Genomic DNA, 24,667 nt, shown 5'->3' with positions numbered 1-24,667 from the left:
AATCGGGAAGCTTCCCGTTAGCTGACCTTGATGCCGCGAAATAGACCGCGAGCCGGTAAACGTTTCTTTACCGCAAGTGCCGCGTTAGAAAACAACATCGTGACGCCTCCCGTCCGCATGACGTTTCACGTTGTCGCGTGATACGTCATATGACGTGCTACGTTAGCGAACTGGTACGCGAAGCGAGTCGCAAAGCGCAGGTTTCTGGAAGCAAACCGGGAGGCCCTGCAAAGCGCTTAACGTAAACACAGCAAGTCATGTGACTTGGTAATAACACTTTTCATTGGTTCATTTCACTTTTGGTTTCCTAATGATGTAAGACTAGGTCATATAATCTAAAATGAACACTTTTGATTGGTTGAGAACTCTTGTTTTTCCCAAATGATGAAAATCCCTCCTTCTTTCCTCACTCTGACTTTCATCATTGTGAGAGAAAGACCCTTTGTGATCACTGAGCAATGGCTTCTTTAGTAGCTTCAGCTGGTGCTTCCCCACCACCTCCACCACATCCAAGGAAGAGTGGACCACCTGCTCAAGTTATAATTCAACAAGAAGAAGAAGAAGAGGAACAGGACGACGAGCACGAAGAGAGGCAGTTTTTGCCTGAGCAGCCCAGGACGTCTCACCGGAAAGAAAACTTCATTTGGCAATTTTTTAAAATTCCCAAAGGTCAGAAAAAAGTAAATGCAAGATACGTAACTTGCCTTATATGTCAAGATAGACTGTCCAGAGGAACCGAGAAAAAATACAGTTTCGGAAACTACACAATGCATCGCCATATGACTAGGTGGCATCCTAACAACTACAGTGCTGCACAGTTTCGGAACGACCTAGATAATCTCCCTATTATGGCCAGAAGATCTGTTGTACCGGAAGTAACGGGACCAGAGGGCAGGGAGATGGTGCCAAATATAAAAATGAAATTTGGTGAAGTAAAACACACCTGCGTATTTTGCGATGGATTCATTTCCTACGGAGAAAAAAGCATCACTCTGATCAACAGAGCTATTGACTATCATATGCAAGTTTGTACGAAACGCCCAAAATAATAAATACTTCTTTTTTTGTTTTGTTGCTCCTGTTGAGCCCTTTACAATGAATCGTTTTCATTGCCCCCTCCAAGAAAAACCAAAAAAATATAAAACTTCAGAAAAATTCAAAAAAAGTAAAAAAATGTTCCGAAAAATAATAAAAAAAATATAAAACAACAAAAACAATTAAAAAAAAAGTTCTTTTCAGAACTACCTCCCCGTTATTAAAAAATTGGTACAATATTTGGATCTGTGCCAACCTCTATTTCTCTTAGTTCGCTTCCCAGTTCGCTCGCCGGTACGCGAACTAGAAGCGAACCAAAAACAGTAAGTATAAGGGAAGGAAACAGACACTTATGTTAAAAGAAAGACAGCTATAGGGGAGTAAACTAGAGATACTATTACCCGTAATCCACTGCTGATGATGTCACATATTACATCATTCATGACATGCTCAGTGACATCATCAGCAGAGGATTGCGGGTTTTTTGGCAACGTGCCTTATCCACGGTTTAATAACGCTGCCTTTTGCTTTATATAAGTTTTCAAATTGTATGAAATATATACCAATAGGTCGTTATGAACCTTTAGGTAGTGCTTTTCTTCATGAGGTCTGGTCGCTTCCATACACATACAGATGTTTCAAAGATGATCAAGAAGTTTATCTGAATGGAGAGGAATGCACTGAGACGCCAGATCATTCACTAATGTGTAGGCACATACAGTTACACGGTTCATGCAACAAACACCGACCAAATATGGCTTGCGTGTTGCAAGGCACGCCAGTTCCTGCTATCATCCCCACGTTCAAGTTGTTGGAAAATGGTAGTTATTTGATGCTCAATAATGAAGATTGTTCTGAGTTAATTGAAAAGGGTCTGCACCTCTGTACGGGTGTTCGCTATGTGAAGCACGAATGTTTCACGGGCCGAACTCAAGGCCACCTCTCTCTGAGACAAAAGAGCTCTTATTCTTGCCATGCCGTTGAAATCTGTCCCAAGGTTGGTATTTGTGGCCAGATTGAAAACTCCCTATGTTCATGTGTGGGAGGAAATAGAACATTTCTGCAGCAAATAACCCGTTCACTTACTGTTACGATAAAAGGAATACTTTTAATTCAGATTTGCCTTTCAATTTCAGCAAGATGGTTCCGACTATCTTTAACGCATCCTCCACAAAGACCCTGGCGCACTTTTTTAAAGTTGTTACCAGTGGTCTCGTGACTTCATTTGAGAAAATCTTTGGAGTCATCCCTGCTTCCTTTCATTCCATTTTCTCCACTCCGGTTCGTGGATTGGCATTTTTACTTGCATTACCAGCGGACGCTCTTGTGCTTTTTTACATTTTTAAATATGGATGTCCCTCCTATGCAACCTCCCACCCTGCAGCTGCTGACACTGTTCCGCAATCGCATGCTAGAATATTATGGCACAATGCCGTTGGCGATATTAAGCACGGCATATGGATTATCTTTTCGATTCTCCTACTTCACCTGTGTCCAGCCTGTATTTCACTGCCTGACCTGTGATTTCGATTGGGCCATTGATTTGTGTCTCTGCGGACCGGTTTCTCCTGATGTCGACTTTAATCAGCTGATGACTCCTATCATTACTCACGAGTTGGTTTGTCCTGGCGAAAGGATTATGGCTGTGGCATTGATGCATGGACTACTTGGTCCCTGGAATTTACTGGCGGCAGCACAGTCTTTCTTGGAACAGAGCTTTCTTGAAAACCCACCGAGCTGTCCTCTGATGGTGATAGAGGATCCGGTGCTGGGAGAGCACGTATGTTCTTTTCCGCTTTTAAATTGGATGGCTGAACTGTTTTCGGATGAAGACGGTGACTTCCTATTGGAGGCTGTTGCAGCTTATTTTGCATATACAGTTATGTCATAGACCTTTTTCATGTTTGATATGCTGAGTACTAGCATTTCATTGACAATTCATTGACTTATTTGTCAAGTTTTTATTATTTACCTTGCCTATTGGCTTAAGACTCGATAAAGTACTTGGCTGTTTTATTTTTCTTTAGCATTAAATTTTCCTAGTTTTTAATGCTTTACCTTGCGGACCATCCACATATAAACTTGCAATCTGCTCTCATGAGATGGCACTTCTATTATCTTATTCAGTTCGTTTCCGGATCATGGGGAGGTGTCATCTAGGTCCTGGATATCTTTACACCGTGTTAAGTTAGCATGGGCTCATTACCGGTTTAAACGCCATTTTTCCTTTTTTGCAACTTCTGCACACGACACTTAGTTGTTGCTTTAGCTTTCCACCTAGTAGTTCATCGTGGTTTACATGAGAATAATATGTTATTGCTCTACTATCTGCTTTGCTTGTTAAACTATATCTGTACAGCGAGTGCTAAAGTTTCAAGAACAACACGATACAGAATTGTTATGAGGTCTGATCTCCACGACTTCATACTCATAACATAAGTGCAACTTCTGCCAATTCTGGGCATGAGGCGAGTTTTATATTGCTTTGCCGAACACACATACACAACAGTTGATGCGGTTCACATGAAGAGAGAGCTGGTGTATGCTGATGTGATTCCTTCAAATCTAAGACACTAAAGTATGGGCACGCCCTAAACCAACACAAAGAGACCTTCTTAGCAAATAATATAATATGTGTATTAGGGAGGGTGAGATATAAGCAGCCGCGGGCCGTGGAGGGAGTTACGGTGAGGCAGGGAGGCGGGGAGGGGGAGAAGCAGGGTGGAGCCCTCTCTACCTTGCCCCTCCCCCTCCCCGCCTCCCTGCCCCACCGTAACTCCCTCCACGGCCCGCGGCTGCTTATAAGTGTTGCTAACTCTTATTCATTTACAGCATGTTAACATACTGTCACCATTCGCTTTTTATGTACTAGTAACTATGCTGGTAATTTTGCTACTGATAATATGTGTACTTCTATTATCTAAGATACTACGCCTGAGAAGACGGCATTAGTAAATAAACATTTCAAATACACATGTGTTCTTCTTAACTCCATGTTCTGGTTTCTAAGAAATATATAACGACCGACTGTTCATGAGTTCCACGTATCCTGAGGTACTATAAGTTCATATTCTGGATTGTCTAAACATTGAGAGTTTGTTATATCCAATGTGACACTGTACCTAGCTTGCTAAGGAGTTTTTGATTACTAACGTGAGTTTTGGGACACCCTAATTCGCCGAGGTTCCAATCCTCTGTCCACAGTTCTGTGTGAGAACAGAAACCCTGCGACAGGGGCACCCCGACCCTTGCTGGAGCTTCATCACACTTGCGATACAACTCCAGCAATGCGCCACCTTTACGGCACAGATACATCACGCATCTGTGCTGTTTTTGCCCCATGATGCGCCGCATTGTAAATGCAGCACACCATAGGTGACGGAACAGCGGCACAGAATGACTAACACATCCCTGGTGATGCGCCAGTCATCATAAATGTATCCCTATGCTTCTTATCTTGTTAGAGATGAACCGCCATATGTATCATCAAAGTTTTTTGCATTTCCTAAATAGCGAACTTTAAGGAATAAATAGCGATTCTTTACCATTCCTAGTTTGCGATTAGCTATTTGCTAATTACAAATTACCCATTCATTTCCTTCATTTCCATAGGGCGGTTGGACTCACTTTTAGCTCGAACGGCTGAATGGATTTCCACGAAACTTGGCAAAATTGTAGGGACTGGTAGCCCGATGTGCCTTTGCTATGTCTCAAGATATATGCTCCAGTGGTTTTTACGAAAATTAACTTTGAAAAATATATATTGGGCTACATTGGCCTATATATATGTTGGAGCCCAAATGTAGCCCAATGTAGCCCAATGAAGCCCAATGTAGCCCAATGTAGCCCAAAGATGGCCGCCAGACACACAAAAAAACAAATGTAGCCCAAATATCAGCCAGATGTAGCCCAACTATAGCCCAGTGACAGAATGACCAATCAGCTTCGCAAACCTCCGTTACGCGAAGCGGAGCGCTGTTACAGATATATATCTTTTTTTGAACGTTAATTTCTCAAAATCCACTGGAGCACATATATTGAGACCTAGCAAAGGCACATCGGGCTACCAGTCCCTACAATTTTGCCAAGTTTCGTGCAAATCCATTCAGCCGTTCGAATATTATTATTATTATTTTTTTTGCCCCGCGGGGCCCTTTTAAAACCTCCACATCAAACCTAGGGGGTCAGCGAGGATCTACTATTCCCCCTTATGGTCATTTGCCCCTTCGCTTTGGCCTCCTCTTGTCTCTCGATCCTACCGAGAGACAAGATGGCGGCCGCTACGGACTGTTTGGAATGTTGACAGACGCCGGAGAACCAATCAGCTTCGCTTCACAAAGCTCCGTTGCGCGAAAAGTACGCGTCCTGGGACGCTGCCCGGTCCGCTGTTACAGATATATATCTTTTTTTAAACGTTAATTTCTCAAAATCCACTGGAGCACATATATTGAGACCTACAAAAGGCACATCGGGCTACCAGTCCCTACAATTTTGCCAAGTTTCGTGCAAATCCATTCAGCCGTTCGGGCTAAAAGTGAGGCCAACCGCCCTATGGAAAACTCAATGTTAAAAACACGTTTTGGGACCCCCCTTTTTCCTCGACCCCCCCTGGACGAAACCCCCCCAATTTTCAGGGGCTGCTCAGAAACAAAATGTGCCATTTTCCTGAAAATTTCAGCCAATTCCGTCCACAAACGCCAAAGTTATTAGACATAGAATTTTCAAAAAACCCATAGAGAAAAAATCCTAACTATATATACCTACTGGCGACCGCCAGTAGGTAATATATATACACACATAAATATATATATATATATATATATATATATATATATACACACACATATATATATATATATATATATATATATATATATATATATTACCTACTGGCGGTCGCCAGTAGGTATATATAGTTAGGATTTTTTCTCTATGGGTTTTTTGAAAATTCTATGTCTAATAACTTTGGCGTTTGTGGACGGAATCGGCTGAAATTTTCAGGAAAATGGCACATTTTGTTTCTGAGCAGCCCTTGAAAATTTGGGGGGGGTTCGTCCAGTGGGGGCCGAGAAAAAAGGGGGGTCCCAAAACGTGTTTTTAACATTGAGTTTTCCATAGGGCGGTTGGCCTCACTTTTAGCCCGAACGGCTGAATGGATTTGCACGAAACTTGGCAAAATTGTAGGGACTGGTAGCCCGATGTGCCTTTTGTAGGTCTCAATATATGTGCTCCAGTGGATTTTGAGAAATTAACGTTTAAAAAAAGATATATATCTGTAACAGCGGACCGGTTAGCGCTCTGGTTCGCGGACTTTTCGCGCAACGGAGCTTTGTGAAGCGAAGCTGATTGGTTCTCCGGCGTCTGTCAACATTCCAAACAGTCCGTAGCGGCCGCCATCTTGTCTCTCGGTAGGATCGAGAGACAAGAGGAGGTCAAAACAAAGGGGGAAATAACTATAAGGGGGCATAGTAGATCCTCGCTGACCCCCTAGGTTTGATGTGGAGGTTTTAAAAGGGCCCCGCGGGGCAAAAAAAAAACAAAATAATAATAATCGAACGGCTGAATGGATTTGCACGAAACTTGGCAAAATATTAGGGACTGGTAGCCCGATGTGCCTTTGCTAGGTCTCAATATATGTGCTCCAGTGGATTTTGAGAAATTAACGTTGAAAAAAAGATATATATCTGTAACAGCGCTCCGCTTCGCGTACTTTTCGCGTTACGGAGCTTTGCGAAGCTGATTGGTTCTCCGGCGTCTGTCAACATTCCAAACAGTCCGTAGCGGCCGCCATCTTGTCCCTCGGTAGGATTGAGAGACAAGAGGAGGCCAAAGCGAAGGGGGAAATGACCATAAGGGGGCATAGTAGATCCTTCCTGACCTCTTAGGTTTGATGTACCATTTTGCCAAGTTTGGTGTAATTCCGTTCAGCCATTCAGGCTGTAGACGTATGTAAATGTCCTATGGAAAATTGCATGGGGAAAACACATTTGAAAGTGTTGAAATTTAGAACCAATTAAAATGTTACTTTGGTTTTGTATTTGTGTGTGATGAAAGTTAATTGGTTATGTATATATGTCAAATGAGAGGAAACCACAGCCATTTTGTGATACTACTGTCTGAGGTACATTTGTGAGGAATTTTTGGTGGTGAATTTCTGGTGTTTGATTTACACAGTACTAACACTTCTGCTACTTTTAAAAAGGTGAGTTGTTAATTTGTAAGGGGAACTATGTTGTACACTTGAAGATAATTTGAAAAATGTTTTCTGTTATTTATTTGCAGTCCTTCTGTTATACTAAATACTTGATGAAGTTAGTTTTATATTATGTATTACTAAAAACGATAAATGAAAGTGATTATTTTTTTCTGCAATTTACAGCAAGCAATTTCAAAATAAAATGGCTCACAATGAAGAGACCGTGGCAATTTCTTTTGAATTGTCCACTACATTGATTGAAATTGAGAGCACCAATAATGAAATATTGTCACAAGGAGGACATGACTTGTATGATTCCATTAGATTGATTGAAATGGACAGCACCAAGAATGAAATATTGTCACAAGGAGATGACTTGAATGATTCCACTACATTGATTGAAATTGAGAGCACCAATAATGAAATATTGTCACAAGGAGGAGATGGCTTGTATGATTCCATTAGATTGATTGAAATGGACAGCACCAATAATGAAATATTGTCACAAGGAGGAGATGACTTGAATGATTCCACTACATTGATTGAAATTGAGAGCACCAATAATGAAATATTGTCACGAGGAGATGACTTGAATGATTCCACTACATTGATTGAAATGGACAGCACCAATAATGAAATATTGTCAGAAGGAGGAGATGACTTGAATGATTTTTTTGATCAATCTCTTGATGGCGAATTTATCGAGTGTTTGGAGACCATAGAGTTACAAGAATCATCATTGCAGACTTTTAATGAGGAGATTCCAGATGAGATGATTGAAGAGGAAATTACTGATGAGGACATGTTACTAGTTGTTTCAAATTTAGAAAATTCTGAAGAATAAATTTATATTTAGAAATCAAAAATTGTTTGAGACATTATTTATTTTTATTTTTAATTTATGAGGTTGTAGCGAAGTGATTGTAGTATAAAATGAGACTTATAGTATAGAGTGCAACATTTTTATGTTACATGGTAAGTTTACTCATATTTACTTCCCTTCTGCCACTATATTATCTCCAATGTGTATTTGACATGTCTTCTTCATCTGCGGCCTCCTTTCTCTCACTGTGTGTCTCCGATGCATCTTATCGCTGGTATTTTGTGTAATTACAGAAGAGAGTAAAATAAAATAGTTCGGAACGTGAAAAGGGGGCAAAGTAGAGTACTCCTCACCCCCTAGGCCTTTTTAGGCGGTCCTAAAAGGATCAGTTTCTGCTTTCCTGAGAGATTATGGTATGAGTTCCATATACCACAATAACTTGCATTACAACATGCAAGATATCTATCTCCTATTACCAACTTTTGGAGATATTCGCGCTAAGCGCGAATATCTCCAAAAAGAAACACCTGCCCTGAGCAGTTCTTAGCCATGTTATCCAATGGGAGGTGGATAACATGGCTAAGAGTATTAGCTCGGTAATGCATGAATATCGCTGAGTTTTTAGCGATATTCATGCATTGCGGCCGTTTATTATCGCATTTGCGATAAACCTTGATAATAGTAAGGTTTATCTTCGATAATTTCTGACGATGCTTAGTGGTAAAAAATTGGTTGGTAAGCATCGTTAGCGATAAATATCGCTTAACTTTGGTAATATGCCCCAACGTCTGTTAACGTTCGATTCGAAGGAAATGAGGAAGTGTTGAAAAACATTGTCTGCGCCATCTTGCCTTTTTTGAAATGCCACACTTTTGTCGTGCACGGCAGCCATTTTAGATGTCTTGACCAGACCCACTCTCTGCACGCTGTCGATTCGTAGCATGGCTCCTCACCCTCGTAAGCATCTCCCCCAGGCACTGGTCACCACCGCTCTCTGTCTTATGCATGGGCAATAAACCTTCCCCCATCTGCGCTGCTCTTCCCTGAGAATCACACTCTGTGCCCGCCCGACACCTCCCTTTCGCCCTATTCACTACCGCACCCTCTGACACTCCTCTTCCTCTGTGTCCGAATGTCCAGGCCGGTCCTAGGCTATCAGCTAGCCCTGCAGATGTAGTTTATGGCCCCAGCTGTAAAGAATCACCCCTCTTCAAAGGAGTTATAGTAGATCAAGGCCCACACCCGATGTGATCCGTCACAGCACACGCGTTCCTACTATCTGAAAACCATCCTGTATTGTGATTGGGGAGGGGACCGAGCCTGAAGCGGAAGATTCCAGGAATGACTCTTTGTACATCAAAGTTTTTACAATTATGTGTCACATTAAAAATATATAGCACTCCAACAAAGTAGTAGGAATATAAAACTTTAATAACATATAAATATATACAACAAAACAAAAACAGTAAAAACATTTAAACAACGAAGAGACCGTGGCAATTTCTTTTTAATTATCCAATAGATTTATTGAAATTGACAGCACCAATAATGAAATATTCTTGTCAGTAGCGGTCTGTTGTGCGAATAGTTCCAAGGCAGCAGAACGCGCTGAAATCTAGATGGCACGAAAGTGATGTCTAGTAAGTTGCCGCCCAGCAAAAAACGGCGTGGGGCGCCGCGGGGGTGAGTGAGTCCAGTAGGCACCACAGCTATTCTTACCGGCATTGCAGAATTACTGCTGGGGACAATGCCTGTGCTGTAGCAGGGTCACAGCAGAAACAAAAAGGATTCTGTTGAAGATGTTGTTGGTTTTCAATTTGAAAACAGTTCTGGTGTCAACTGCTATGCTAATGTAGTGGTTAATGTTTTGTTTTCTCTAGAAAATGTAAAAGAGGGGGAGGCAGTCCAAAGTTCCGTTAAAAGGGCAAAGGAAAGGATCGGTGGTTTGAACTATCAGTCAAAAAGGGGAGGGGGTGCAATAATTTTTCCTACCGGGTCACACTGTGCTTTCACCGGAAGTAAGGTCTGCAGGATTGTAGTAATTCAAAGTGAGGCTGGCGCCAGCATGGGAGCGCCGACGTCCCGCGGATACAGTTTCGTCACTCCACGGGCGATCATGGCAGTCATTCCCCATCGGGGGTCGGAGACTCCCGCGGCTCCTCTAGAATCTTCAAGGTCGTGGAGGACTACGGTGGTGGAGTCAACCAGTGACCGGGCCATTTCTTTATGTTGGGCCCGCTCTTGCCAGGTCGACCGCCATTTTGAGAGTTCGGCAGCTACCGGCGATCGCGGGGTCACATGAGCGGACGGGCTCCACCCTGCCGGGCGAGACGTTGCAGCATGGCCACAGTGGAAGAACCGTTATCTAGATCGTTCCGAAACTGTGCAGCACTGTAGTTGTTAGGATGCCACCGCCTGGAGCGCTGAGGGTGCAGCTGGGAAGCCTCCACCTGGGGAGGCGGGAGAGGCCTGTTCGCACCGTCTCTCCCTCCCAGTGCACCCCACGGCGTCTCGCTTGAGATTTGTTATGGCCGGACCAGGCGATGAGGACGAGGGGGGGGTCGGAGGCATGTGCAAGACATCCCCCTCCAGTGTTGTCGCAGCCATTATAAAAGAAAGAAGTGTCCCGTCCGTCTTCGGGCCGGGCTTCCGGTGGATGTCGGCCGGACGCCCCTGGCTCTGGCCCCATGAACGGGTTTCTTGGTTTATCGGCTGCAGCCGGATCCCGTCGGCCTCGGCCCCCCGACCGTTGGTGGTCGGACCGGAAGAGCATGTGGCGGGACTACCTGCAACTCTCAAGGGCCACCGCGGCCGGACTGGGAGAGAGAGGGGAGGGTCGAGGAGACATTCCCCCCCCCCTGCAACTGTTCAGCGTTGTAAAGGCAATCCCCTGGCCGGGTCCCGCTGGTCTCGGCCTCTCCTCCGGCTACACCCTACGTTAGGATCTCCTGGCCGAGGCGTGGCAGCAGGACCTGCTTTATATGGGCTGCTCCCGGCTGGGCGTAGCCGGAACCCTGCCCCACCTTGGAAGTTTCCAGAGTGGGGGTGGATGTTCTACTGACTTGCATTTTCCCTAGTCTATCGATTTTTTTGGCGTGGCAGGCGGTGGGACAGCGAGGGGTGATTTGGTTTCTCTTACTGTTTTTCTGGTCTCTCACCACTGGCATAGTTTTAACGTTTTCTTGTTTCTAGGACATTAATAGGTTTTATCATTACGTTATGTTATCGTTTCTTTGTTCGTTGTTTAATAAAAGTTCATGTTCATCAGTGGCCTACTGATTTTCGTTTTCCTATTTTTTTCTTTCCAGGTTGTTTCATGGTAAAGTTTCTGTTAACAGGATACAGTGATCACTTCGTTATTATTGCATATGTCCTTTTCACTAGGGGTGCTCTCTGGTCGGGCCAGATGACGTATCTCTAGTAAATGGTCCGGGTGAAAAAGGTGCATCAATCAGTGGGGAGTAGATAGGCATGACAGATTACAACGGGGGAGAACGGTCCGCATTACGTACCCTTTCACTACTTGCAAAGATTTTCCTACGTTTATTTGCAAACAGGGAATACCTCCAAAAAGAACTAATTCCCAAACAGTCAATGTTCGGACAATCAATCAATCAATGAGGAATGAAATAGGTACGACGTGTTAAAGGCTTGCGTTACCTACCCTTCACTATCTGCAAAGGGAGATAGAATATTCCTATTCTTCCTCGTTTGCAGGTAGAGAAGATCGTTAAGAGAATTAACTTCGAACAATTCAATGCTCGATTGAAACAATCAACAAGGGGTACTGTGAACACAAATGAACGCCGCTTATATACATACGCATTGCTATTTTCAACAGGTTGTTCCTAATGTTTCTATTTTAGCGAGGTCAAAAGAGATCCCATTAGTGGCCTACTGATTTTGCTCGATTCCTTTTGTTTTTTTACACGATTTTTCGCTATCTGCAAAGACTAAACAGAGTATTGCGACTCTGTGCTTGTTTGTAAATAGAGAATGAACCAAAGAGAACAATCAATCAAATGGAGAGAGAAGCAGGCACGACGGATTACAAAGGGGGAAAGGGCTGCGTTAACTACCCTTCACTATCTGCAAAGAGAGAGTACTCCTAATAGAAATGAGGGGTGGGGGGCAGCAATCAAAGCAGATCAGTGTGCATAAACACGAAAAAAAAAATTCTTACCACGTACTTGACATTCGACAGCTTATGATGTTTGCTATTAAAAAACCATTGAAATTCACTGAAAAAACCATAGGTTATAGACCATATATAGTTAGGAATTAGCATTTACAAAACCTTGAAAATTCACTGAAAAAACCATAGGTTATAGACCATATATAGTTAGGAATTAGCATTTAAAAAACCTTATTTTACTCACACAAAACCATTGAAATTCCATATATAGTTAGTTGCACTAACTATATATTGCGCACCCGCAATCCACTGCTGATGATGTCACATATTACATCATTCATGACATGGTCAGTGACATCACTGATGACATCACTGATGACATCTCAAATGACATCACTGATGACATCTCACTTGACATCAATGATCACATCACTGATGATATCATTCATGTGACAATACAATGCATCTCCTCACATTTTAATATAACCTCTGTTTCACCCAGTGTTAAAAACAGAGTATAATTTTTGAAACCATTGACACACCAATACTAGTTACTACATACGTACTCACTGATTCCTACGTCTACACACACATTCACTCATTCACCCATACAATCATTCATACATACAATCACTCATGTTTACAACACAATCATATGCACTCATACACCTATACAGACACTCACACTCTGCCACTCATCCATGGAGTTACTCACACACCTAGTCAGTCCTGTAAAGAATCAATCACACTTCCATTTTCTACTCTATACAGTTAAACATAGAGCACCTTACGTTTTCAACCATATACTAACACATACTTACTCTCTTATACAATCATTGATACAAGTACACATTGATCTGTACAGAGTCACACACCTCCCATCCAGCCACACACACACTCAGTCTCCCATGCAAATACTTGGGCAATCAATCAATAACCCATATAGTTACTCATATAGCTACTGATCAACACATGCAGCAGTTTACAGAACAACAGACATAATGATGCACAAATTAAGACAGTTTAGTCACTAACCCATGCACTCAGTGAGACACATTTAATCACTCACTCATACATTCAGTCATGCACCTACTAAATCCTTCGTCCAGACACTTATACATCCACTCATTCTTCAATATGTAAGACATATTTTAACTTTACAGAAACATAGTCACTGGATGTTGTCATCAGTGATGTCATCAGTGATGTCATTTGAGATGTCATCAGTGATGTCATCAGTGATGTCACTGACCATGTCATGAATGATGTAATATGTGACATCATCAGCAGTGGATTGCGGGTGCGCAATATATAGTTAGTGCAACTAACTATATATGGAATTTCAATGGTTTTGTGTGAGTAAAATAAGGTTTTTTAAATGCTAATTCCTAACTATATATGGTCTATAACCTATGGTTTTTTCAGTGAATTTTCAAGGTTTTGTAAATGCTAATTCCTAACTATATATGGTCTATAACCTATGGTTTTTTCAGTGAATATATATATATATATATATATATCTATATGTGTATATATATACATATATATTCACTGAAAAAACCACAGGTTATAGACCATATATAGTTAGGAATTAGCATTTAGAAAACCTTATTTTACTCACACAAAACCATTGAAATTCCATATATAGTTAGTTGCACTAACTATATATCGTGCACCCGCAATCCACTGCTGATGATGTCACATATTACATCATTCATGACATGGTCAGTGACATCACTGATGACATCACTGATGACATCTCAAATGACATCACTGATGACATCACTGATAACAACATCCAGTGATTTTTTGTTTCTATAAAGTTTAAATATGTCTTACATATTGAAGAATGAGTGGATGTGTAAGTGTCTGGACGAAGGATTTAGTAGGTGCATGACTGACTGTATGAGGGAGTGATTAAATGTGTCTCACTGACTGCATGGGTTAGTGACTAAACTGTCTTAATTTGTGCATCATTATGTCTGTTCTTCTGTAAACTGCTGCATGTGTTGATCAGTAGCTATATGAGTAACTATATGGGTTATTGATTGATTGCCCAAGTATTTGCATGGGAGACTGAGTGTGTGTGTGGCTAGCTGGGAGGTGTGTGACTCTGTGCAGATCAATCTGTACTTGTATCAATGATTGTATAAGAAGGTAAGTATGTGTTAGTATATGTTTGAAAATGTAAGGTGCTCTATGTTTAACTGTATAGACAAGAAAATGGAAGTGTCATTGATTCTTTACAGGACTGACTAGGTGTGTGAGTAACTCCATGGATGAGTGGCAGACTGTGAGTGTCTGTATAGGTGTATGAGTGCATATGATAGTGTTGTAAAGATGAGTGATTGTATGTATGAATGATTGTATGGGTGAATGAGTGAAGGTGTGTGTAGACGTAGCAATCAGTGAGTGCGTATGTAGTAACTAGTATTGGTGTGTCAATGGTTTCAAAAATTATACTCTCTTTTTAACACTGGGTGAAACAGAGGTTATATTAAAATGTGAGGAGATGCATTGTATTGTCACATGAATGATATCATCAGTGATGTGGTCATTGATGTCAAATGAGATGTCATCAGTGATGTCATCAGTGATGTCATTTGAGATGTCATCAGTGATGTCATCAGTGATGTCACTGACCATGTCATGAATGATGTAATATGTGACATCATCAGCAGTGGATTGCGGGTGCACGATATATAGTTAGTGCAACTAACTATATATGGAATTTCAATGGTTTTGTGTGAGTAAAATAAGGTTTTCTAAATGCTAATTCCTAACTATATATGGTCTATAACCTGTGGTTTTTTCAGTGGATTTTCAAGGTTTTGTAAATGCTAATTCCTAACTATATATGGTCTATAACCTATGGTTTTTTTCTGTGAATTTCATTGGTTTTTTAACAGCTAATATCTGTAGCTGTAAAATGTATTCTTCTTTAAATCCAAAAATATATTTTATATGTTTATGAATAATTTTTTTTTTTAATATTTTTTTTTCTTCGTTCCCGCTTCGCGAATCGGGAAGCTTCCCGTTAGCTGACCTTGATGCCGCGAAATAGACCGCGAGCCGGTAAACGTTTCTTTACCGCAAGTGCCGCGTTAGAAAACAACATCGTGACGCCTCCCGTCCGCATGACGTTTCACGTTGTCGCGTGATACGTCATATGACGTGCTACGTTAGCGAACTGGTACGCGAAGCGAGTCGCAAAGCGCAGGTTTCTGAAAGCAAACCGGGAGGCCCTGCAAAGCGCTTAACGTAAACACAGCAAGTCATGTGACTTGGTAATAACACTTTTCATTGGTTCATTTCACTTTTGGTTTCCTAATGATGTAAGACTAGGTCATATAATCTAAAATGAACACTTTTGATTGGTTGAGAACTCTTGTTTTTCCCAAATGATGAAAATCCCTCCTTCTTTCCTCACTCTGACTTTCATCATTGTGAGAGAAAGACCCTTTGTGATCACTGAGCAATGGCTTCTTTAGTAGCTTCAGCTGGTGCTTCCCCACCACCTCCACCACATCCAAGGAAGAGTGGACCACCTGCTCAAGTTATAATTCAACAAGAAGAAGAAGAAGAGGAACAGGACGACGAGCACGAAGAGAGGCAGTTTTTGCCTGAGCAGCCCAGGACGTCTCACCGGAAAGAAAACTTCATTTGGCAATTTTTTAAAATTCCCAAAGGTCAGAAAAAAGTAAATGCAAGATACGTAACTTGCCTTATATGTCAAGATAGACTGTCCAGAGGAACCGAGAAAAAATACAGTTTCGGAAACTACACAATGCATCGCCATATGACTAGGTGGCATCCTAACAACTACAGTGCTGCACAGTTTCGGAACGACCTAGATAATCTCCCTATTATGGCCAGAAGATCTGTTGTACCGGAAGTAACGGGACCAGAGGGCAGGGAGATGGTGCCAAATATACAAATGAAATTTGGTGAAGTAAAACACACCTGCGTATTTTGCGATGGATTCATTTCCTACGGAGAAAAAACCATCACTCTGATCAACAGAGCTATTGACTATCATATGCAAGTTTGTACGAAACGCCCAAAATAATAAATACTTCTTTTTTTGTTTTGTTGCTCCTGTTGAGCCCTTTACAATGAATCGTTTTCATTGCCCCCTCCAAGAAAAACCAAAAAAAATATAAAACTTAAGAAAAATTCAAAAAAAGTAAAAAAATGTTCCGAAAAATAATAAAAAAAATATAAAACAACAAAAACAATAAAAAAAAAGTTCTTTTCAGAACTACCTCCCCGTTATTAAAAAATTGGTACAATATTTGGAACTGTGCCAACCTCTATTTCTCTTAGTTCGCTTCCCAGTTCGCTCGCCGGTACGCGAACTAGAAGCGAACCAAAAACAGTAAGTATAAGGGAAGGAAACAGACACTTATGTTAAAAGAAAGACAGCTATAGGGGAGTAAACTAGAGATACTATTACCCGTAATCCACTGCTGATGATGTCACATATTACATCATTCATGACATGCTCAGTGACATCATCAGCAGAGGATTGCGGGTTTTTTGGCAACGTGCCTTATCCACGGTTTAATAACGCTGCCTTTTGCTTTATATAAGTTTTCAAATTGTATGAAATATATACCAATAGGTCGTTATGAACCTTTAGGTAGTGCTTTTCTTCATGAGGTCTGGTCGCTTCCATACACATACAGATGTTTCAAAGATGATCAAGAAGTTTATCTGAATGGAGAGGAATGCACTGAGACGCCAGATCATTCACTAATGTGTAGGCACATACAGTTACACGGTTCATGCAACAAACACCGACCAAATATGGCTTGCGTGTTGCAAGGCACGCCAGTTCCTGCTATCATCCCCACGTTCAAGTTGTTGGAAAATGGTAGTTATTTGATGCTCAATAATGAAGATTGTTCTGAGTTAATTGAAAAGGGTCTGCACCTCTGTACGGGTGTTCGCTATGTGAAGCACGAAAGTTTCACGGGCTGAACTCAAGGCCACCTCTCTCTGAGACAAAAGAGCTCTTATTCTTGCCATGCCGTTGAAATCTGTCCCAAGGTTGGTATTTGTGGCCAGATTGAAAACTCCCTATGTTCATGTGTGGGAGGAAATAGAACATTTCTGCAGCAAATAACCCGTTCACTTACTGTTACGATAAAAGGAATACTTTTAATTCAGATTTGCCTTTCAATTTCAGCAAGATGGTTCCGACTATCTTTAACGCATCCTCCACAAAGACCCTGGCGCACTTTTTTAAAGTTGTTACCAGTGGTCTCGTGACTTCATTTGAGAAAATCTTTGGAGTCATCCCTGCTTCCTTTCATTCCATTTTCTCCACTCCGGTTCGTGGATTGGCATTTTTACTTGCATTACCAGCGGACGCTCTTGTGCTTTTTTACATTTTTAAATATGGATGTCCCTCCTATGCAACCTCCCACCCTGCAGCTGCTGACACTGTTCCGCAATCGCATGCTAGAATATTATGGCACAATGCCGTTGGCGATATTAAGCACGGCATATGGATTATCTTTTCGATTCTCCTACTTCACCTGTGTCCAGCCTGTATTTCACTGCCTGACCTGTGATTTCGATTGGGCCATTGATTTGTGTCTCTGCGGACCGGTTTCTCCTGACGTCGACTTTAATCAGCTGATGACTCCTATCATTACTCACGAGTTGGTTTGTCCTGGCGAAAGGATTATGGCTGTGGCATTGATGCATGGACTACTTGGTCCCTGGAATTTACTGGCGGCAGCACAGTCTTTCTTGGAACAGAGCTTTCTTGAAAACCCACCGAGCTGTCCTCTGATGGTGATAGAGGATCCGGTGCTGGGAGAGCACGTATGTTCTTTTCCGCTTTTAAATTGGATGGCTGAACTGTTTTCGGATGAAGACGGTGACTTCCTATTGGAGGCTGTTGCAGCTTATTTTGCATACACAGTTATGTCATAGACCTTTTTCATGTTTGATATGCTGAGTACTAGCATTTCATTGACAATTCATTGACTTATTTGTCAAGTTTTTATTATTTACCTTGCCTATTGGCTTAAGACTCGATAAAGTACTTGGCTGTTTTATTTTTCTTTAGCATTAAATTTTCCTAGTTTTTAATGCTTTACCTTGCGGACCGTCCACATATAAACTTGCAATCTGCTCTCATGAGATGGCACTTCTATTATCTTATTCAGTTCGTTTCCGGATCATGGGGAGGTGTCATCTAGGTCCTGGATATCTTTACACCGTGTTAAGTTAGCATGGGCTCATTACCGGTTTAAACGCCATTTTTCCTTTTTTGCAACTTCTGCACACGACACTTAGTTGTTGCTTTAGCTTTCCACCTAGTAGTTCATCGTGGTTTACATGAGAATAATATGTTATTGCTCTACTATCTGCTTTGCTTGTTAAACTATATCTGTACAGCGAGTGCTAAAGTTTCAAGAACAACACGATACAGAATTGTTATGAGGTCTGATCTCCACAACTTCATACTCATAACATAAGTGCAACTTCTGCCAATTCTGGGCATGAGGCGAGTTTTATATTGCTTTGCCGAACACACATACACAACAGTTGATGCGGTTCACATGAAGAGAGAGCTGGTGTATGCTGATGTGATTCCTTCAAATCTAAGACACTAAAGTATGGGCACGCCCTAAACCAACATAAAGAGACCTTCTTAGCAAATAATATAATATGTGTATTAGGGAGGGTGAGATATAAGCAGCCGCGGGCCGTGGAGGGAGTTACGGTGAGGCAGGGAGGCGGGGAGGGGGAGAAGCAGGGTGGAGCCCTCTCTACCTTGCCCCTCCCCCTCCCCGCCTCCCTGCCCCACCGTAACTCCCTCCACGGCCCGCGGCTGCTTATAAGTGTTGCTAACTCTTATTCATTTACAGCATGTTAACATACTGTCACCATTCGCTTTTTATGTACTAGTAACTATGCTGGTAATTTTGCTACTGATAATATGTGTACTTCTATTATCTAAGATACTACGCCTGAGAAGACGGCATTAGTAAATAAACATTTCAAATACACATGTGTTCTTCTTAACTCCATGTTCTGGTTTCTAAGAAATATATAACGACCGACTGTTCATGAGTTCCACGTATCCTGAGGTACTATAAGTTCATATTCTGGATTGTCTAAACATTGAGAGTTTGTTATATCCAATGTGACACTGTACCTAGCTTGCTAAGGAGTTTTTGATTACTAACGTGAGTTTTGGGACACCCTAATTCACCGAGGTTCCAATCCTCTGTCCACAGTTCTGTGTGAGAACAGAAACCCTGCGACAGGGGCACCCCCGACCCTTGCTGGAGCTTCATCACACTTGCGATACAACTCCAGCAATGCGCCACCTTTACGGCACAGATACATCACGCATCTGTGCTGTTTTTGCCCCATGATGCGCCGCATTGTAAATGCAGCACACCATAGGTGACGGAACAGCGGCACAGAATGACTAACACATCCCTGGTGATGCGCCAGTCATCATAAATGTATCCCTATGCTTCTTATCTTGTTAGAGATGAACCGCCATATGTATCATCAAAGTTTTTTGCATTTCCTAAATAGCGAACTTTAAGGAATAAATAGCGATTCTTTACCATTCCTAGTTTGCGATTAGCTATTTGCTAATTACAAATTACCCATTCATTTCCTTCATTTCCATAGGGCGGTTGGACTCACTTTTAGCTCGAACGGCTGAATGGATTTCCACGAAACTTGGCAAAATTGTAGGGACTGGTAGCCCGATGTGCCTTTGCTATGTCTCAAGATATATGCTCCAGTGGTTTTTACGAAAATTAACTTTGAAAAATATATATTGGGCTACATTGGCCTATATATATGTTGGAGCCCAAATGTAGCCCAATGTAGCCCAATGAAGCCCAATGTAGCCCAATGTAGCCCAAAGATGGCCGCCAGACACACAAAAAAACAAATGTAGCCCAAATATCAGCCAGATGTAGCCCAACTATAGCCCAGTGACAGAATGACCAATCAGCTTCGCAAACCTCCGTTACGCGAAGCGGAGCGCTGTTACAGATATATATCTTTTTTTGAACGTTAATTTCTCAAAATCCACTGGAGCACATATATTGAGACCTAGCAAAGGCACATCGGGCTACCAGTCCCTAATATTTTGCCAAGTTTCGTGCAAATCCATTCAGCCGTTCGATTATTATTATTATTATTTTTTTTTGCCCCGCGGGGCCCTTTTAAAACCTCCACATCAAACCTAGGGGGTCAGCGAGGATCTACTATGCCCCCTTATAGTTATTTCCCCCTTTGTTTTGACCTCCTCTTGTCTCTCGATCCTACCGAGAGACAAGATGGCGGCCGCTACAGACTTTTTGGAATGTTGACAGACGCCGGAGAACCAATCAGCTTCGCTTCACAAAGCTCCGTTGCGCGTAAAGTACGCGAACCGGAGCGCTGCCTGGTCCGCTGTTACAGATATATATCTTTTTTTAAACGTTAATTTCTCAAAATCCACTGGAGCACATATATTGAGACCTACAAAAGGCACATCGGGCTACCAGTCCCTACAATTTTGCCAAGTTTCGTGCAAATCCATTCAGCCGTTCGGGCTAAAAGTGAGGCCAACCGCCCTATGGAAAACTCAATGTTAAAAACACGTTTTGGGACCCCCCTTTTTTCTCGGCCCCCCCTTGACGAACCCCCCCCAAATTTTCAAGGGCTGCTCAGAAACAAAATGTGCCATTTTCCTGAAAATTTCAGCCAATTCCGTCCACAAACGCCAAAGTTATTAGACATAGAATTTTCAAAAAACCCATAGAGAAAAAATCCTAACTATATATACCTACTGGCGACCGCCAGTAGGTAATATATGTGTGTATATATATATATATATATATATATGTGTGTATATATATATATATATATATATATATATATATATATATATGTGTGTATATATATATGTGTGTGTGTGTATATATATATATATATATATATATATATATATATATATATATATATGTGTGTATATATATATATATATATATGTATATATATATATATATATATATATATATATCCTGTGTGGTGTCCTTTCATTTGGTATTAAAGGGATTGCATATGGTAAAACAGCTGGCTTCACATGCCCTCTTGAGTTTAGCCTAAGACTGCTTTGTCCATGCTACCACTAGGATAGCTGGTCTATAAGGTTGACTTTACAACCATCACCATAAGGGTTGTTTGGACTGGTGCAGGGTGCTCACTAGAATAGTGAACATCATAATACCATTAATCGTGTAGTGCACCAACTCACATGGTATTCCATCACTTGAACTAGCTCTTAGGCCTCTTTACGACCTGCACAATGGAAAGGTGGCAAAATCAGAGTCTTGCTAAAATCTAAATCCATTTACAATATGAGTCTGGAATAATCACAGAGTCTATTATCAGAGTTCTGATATAATGAATGCGCTGCCACAATTTGTCACCCTCACTTTTGTTTAGAGCATTCAAGAGTTCCCCAGAGAGCATTAACAAGCTGCTTGCTTACCGCTCATTTAATCTGCGCTGGGCTGCATCACGTGCGGCCACTGCCTCTAAATCAGGTGACTATAATGGAATGGTAATGTCCACGGTGTATTCATTTTTTACCATTTCAAGATTGACTGTGTCGGTTCTAATCATCTTAACTCTTCAAAAAAGATACACTATGTAGAATACTGTTGTGATATGGTTATCTTGGATTTTATTTGTTACTAGCAGCCCGTCCCGACGTTTTCCGGGTATGAATTGCTGTCGAACAGTAGTATATTGTTTTGTAGGATTTCGTTTTGATAGCATTTCTTATCTGTGACAGGCCTGTGAAACGCTCCGATTCACAGTGCACTGCTGATGCACCTAAGAGTGCGCGTTCAGTAGTGTGTGAACTCGAGTTTCCCTACTTTATTTTTCCTTGCAATATTATATAACGCGAACTCGACAACATGGCATGAGCACAATTTTCATTACAGAAGAACACATTAATTTGTGGTAGGCACGGGGAGACCAAGCGATTTGCATGGAATCACAGGATGTTGAGCTGATGCCGAGATTCGAAAGTAGCTCCCCAGCTCTAAAGTTCGCAATTCTAGAACTTGTGGCAGGAGGTGTATCTAAAAGTGTATGTCGGTGCTGGCCATCAATGAGCGAGACCTGTGCATTTTTCAAATCGGTGATGAAAAAATATGAGTATGTTGCTGGAGATGTAGGCCGCCGTGCCACCAATGTACTTACCGAGGGAGGGTAAACACCCATTATTCCGCAACTTTCTTTCCGCATACCATCACTCCGCATACTTTCATTACGAAAGTACCATGACTCCGCAATGCCATTATAACGCATGGCATTACATTTTAAATGCTTTTACCACGCATACATTTACAACGAAATTCTTTGTAAATACATGAATGGTAAAAGCATGTATTTTTTTTAATGTTTGGATAAGGTAAGTATGGGTATAGGGGTACATGTTTTAGGGTAGTGAGGTATATGTTTTGGGGTGTTTGGGTATTTTAAGGGTTCAGATATAGTTTTGGGTTCCTGAGATTACCCGCCTCAAAGGTTTGGGCTCTCTCTTTATTATATTAGTATAGATTGCAAGCATATGCCTGCCATGCATATGTTGTTGAGTTTTTTGGGGGCTGCTTGGTTGTGCAAGAATGAGTCAGTGGGTGGATGAACGGATGTGTGAGTGCAAGAATAAGAGGCACTTTCGTTATAAGCCAGACCGGTTGACATTTGCAAGGCTTGTTTACATTAAAGTTTACTGTCAGGCATATTTTCACAGAAAAATGTACTCAAAGCCCCATATTACACTACAAGCCCCATAGAATATTATATGCAGAAACAGTGCACTGCTGGAGTGGCAAATTCTATTGAGGGAGAGACCTTTCTCAATGGAGTAGCAGAAAAAGGTCCGGAGTGCAAGAACAGGATGATGCTCTCCTCAAAGAGCTGTATGGGTGTACCCTTTCTGGAGCTCTTCCGGCTGCCTTTGTCAGGAAGCCGGAAGGAGGGTGGAGGTCAAAGGTAAGCTAAGTTGGCCACTTCCTCTTGGGCATCAGACCCAGGCGGTTGTTCTGGACTTATTCAGGAAGAGGATTGAGGCTGCAATAAAGATAATTCCTGATGGCATCAAAAACTGTCCTCTAATGATTACATTAGGCTTTTTATTGGAAAATATTGTGTTTAATGTCTTCAAATTACACACTTTCAATGACACGACCAGTGATCAGGTCTTTGTGACCTTTAGTTTGTCAACCTCATACTCGTACATTTGGCTTCTATTGGTTTTAATGGACTCCTTTTGGTCTTTGTTTATTGGGTCCATAGGGTTTTCTTTCGCCCAGTACAACCTGTTGCAACAGGAACCAGAAGAGCTGCTGTTGGGACAGAAAAAGGAGTAGACCAGTAAATAATCATTATTAGATGACGTCAGCTGACCTGGCACCCAACAATACCAGGTCTACTGAAATGTCAATCATGAGTTGGGGTTCAGCGCTATCTTTCTACTCCGGGACTTCCGAATCGGCTATGCACAACATGCAACAGGTGCAGAAAAACATACCCCAGCCAATGACGAACAGTCCAAGGAAAATGTACACCAAAGTTGTAATCCAGAAGGCGTAGAGGTAGAGCCCCTTGTGGCAGTAGTTTGCAGCAGTGGGGTCTGTATAATTTGGGGCATAAATGGAATAAATCCAAACGTTTCCTGCGTGAGAAAGAGAGAGAGATAAACATCTAATTACAAGTAATGAATAAAAACAGATTGTACTTCGTATACGCTCAAGACCAACATAGTTTTATACTCCTTTTATCTAAACTCTATCTTGGAAACAAAAGGGGAGTTAGTAAGGAACAAAACCGGGAGAGATCAGAAAGAAAAGAGAAAAACTGTCCAGCAGGAAACAAGATGACAGTGAGGCCGAAGGGAGGCACAAAGGAAGAGGGTGAGAGGGCAGAAGGGTGAGAGAATGAGAGGCAGAGAGGGACTGGAAAGAGTAAAACACAGGAAACAATGGGGACTAAATGAGGAGAAGAGAGGAAGTATATGACAGCAGGATGGCTGCATCAAAGAGACCGCTACAGCTTATCAGAAACATCCAGAGACCTTAACAAACAAGTGAAGTCTGTGCGCTGTCCCCTCCAGCGTTAGTTCTTGGAATGAGACTTCTATGCATGAATATGTTCTCTTTTCAACTTCACTTTCTGCCACTGTTCCATCCCTTGCCAACTGGATATTTTTTCCAACTTTATAAAGCATTACTATAGACTACAAGTCAACCTGTTACTGACAGACATTGAGGTCTGGCTTGGCAGTTCGGACTGGACTGTTTCCATGAGGCAAGAGGGTCAAGACTGATTTGCATATAGTTGGGTCTGAACTGGGGTCGCAAAGTGAGCTAAAGAACGATGATGGATTCAACCCAGATCTGTGACATGGGGGTGAGTGTCTCAAAGGTTT

General features: G+C 41.7%; 2 protein-coding genes across 4 annotated transcripts in view; both read right to left on the bottom strand.

Annotated features, from left to right (window-relative positions):
* Positions 1–24,667, bottom strand: part of LOC144798642 (transmembrane protein 272-like) — a 1,182,125-nt gene that overhangs the window by 619,584 nt on the left and 537,874 nt on the right. The gene's annotated exons all lie outside the window — the stretch shown is intronic.
* Positions 1–24,667, bottom strand: part of LOC144797817 (transmembrane protein 272-like) — a 279,379-nt gene that overhangs the window by 65,250 nt on the left and 189,462 nt on the right. For 2 of the 3 annotated variants that reach the window (XR_013603470.1, XR_013603471.1), the window contains one exon: positions 23,359–23,914. Coding sequence is in view for 1 of the 3 variants with exons in the window: in XM_078668615.1 (XP_078524741.1) it covers positions 23,771–23,914 (144 nt within the window). In the remaining 2 variants the exon portion in view is untranslated. Of the gene's footprint in view, positions 1–23,358; positions 23,915–24,667 lie in introns of those variants that run through there. The other variant, XM_078668615.1, reaches the window with a different exon arrangement.

This window comes from Lissotriton helveticus, chromosome 12, assembly GCF_964261635.1.
Source record: "Lissotriton helveticus chromosome 12, aLisHel1.1, whole genome shotgun sequence".
Classification (NCBI taxonomy): Eukaryota; Metazoa; Chordata; class Amphibia; order Caudata; family Salamandridae; genus Lissotriton; species Lissotriton helveticus.
The sequence above is the reverse complement of the archived record's forward strand: the minus strand, read 5'-3'. Positions and strand labels throughout refer to the sequence as shown.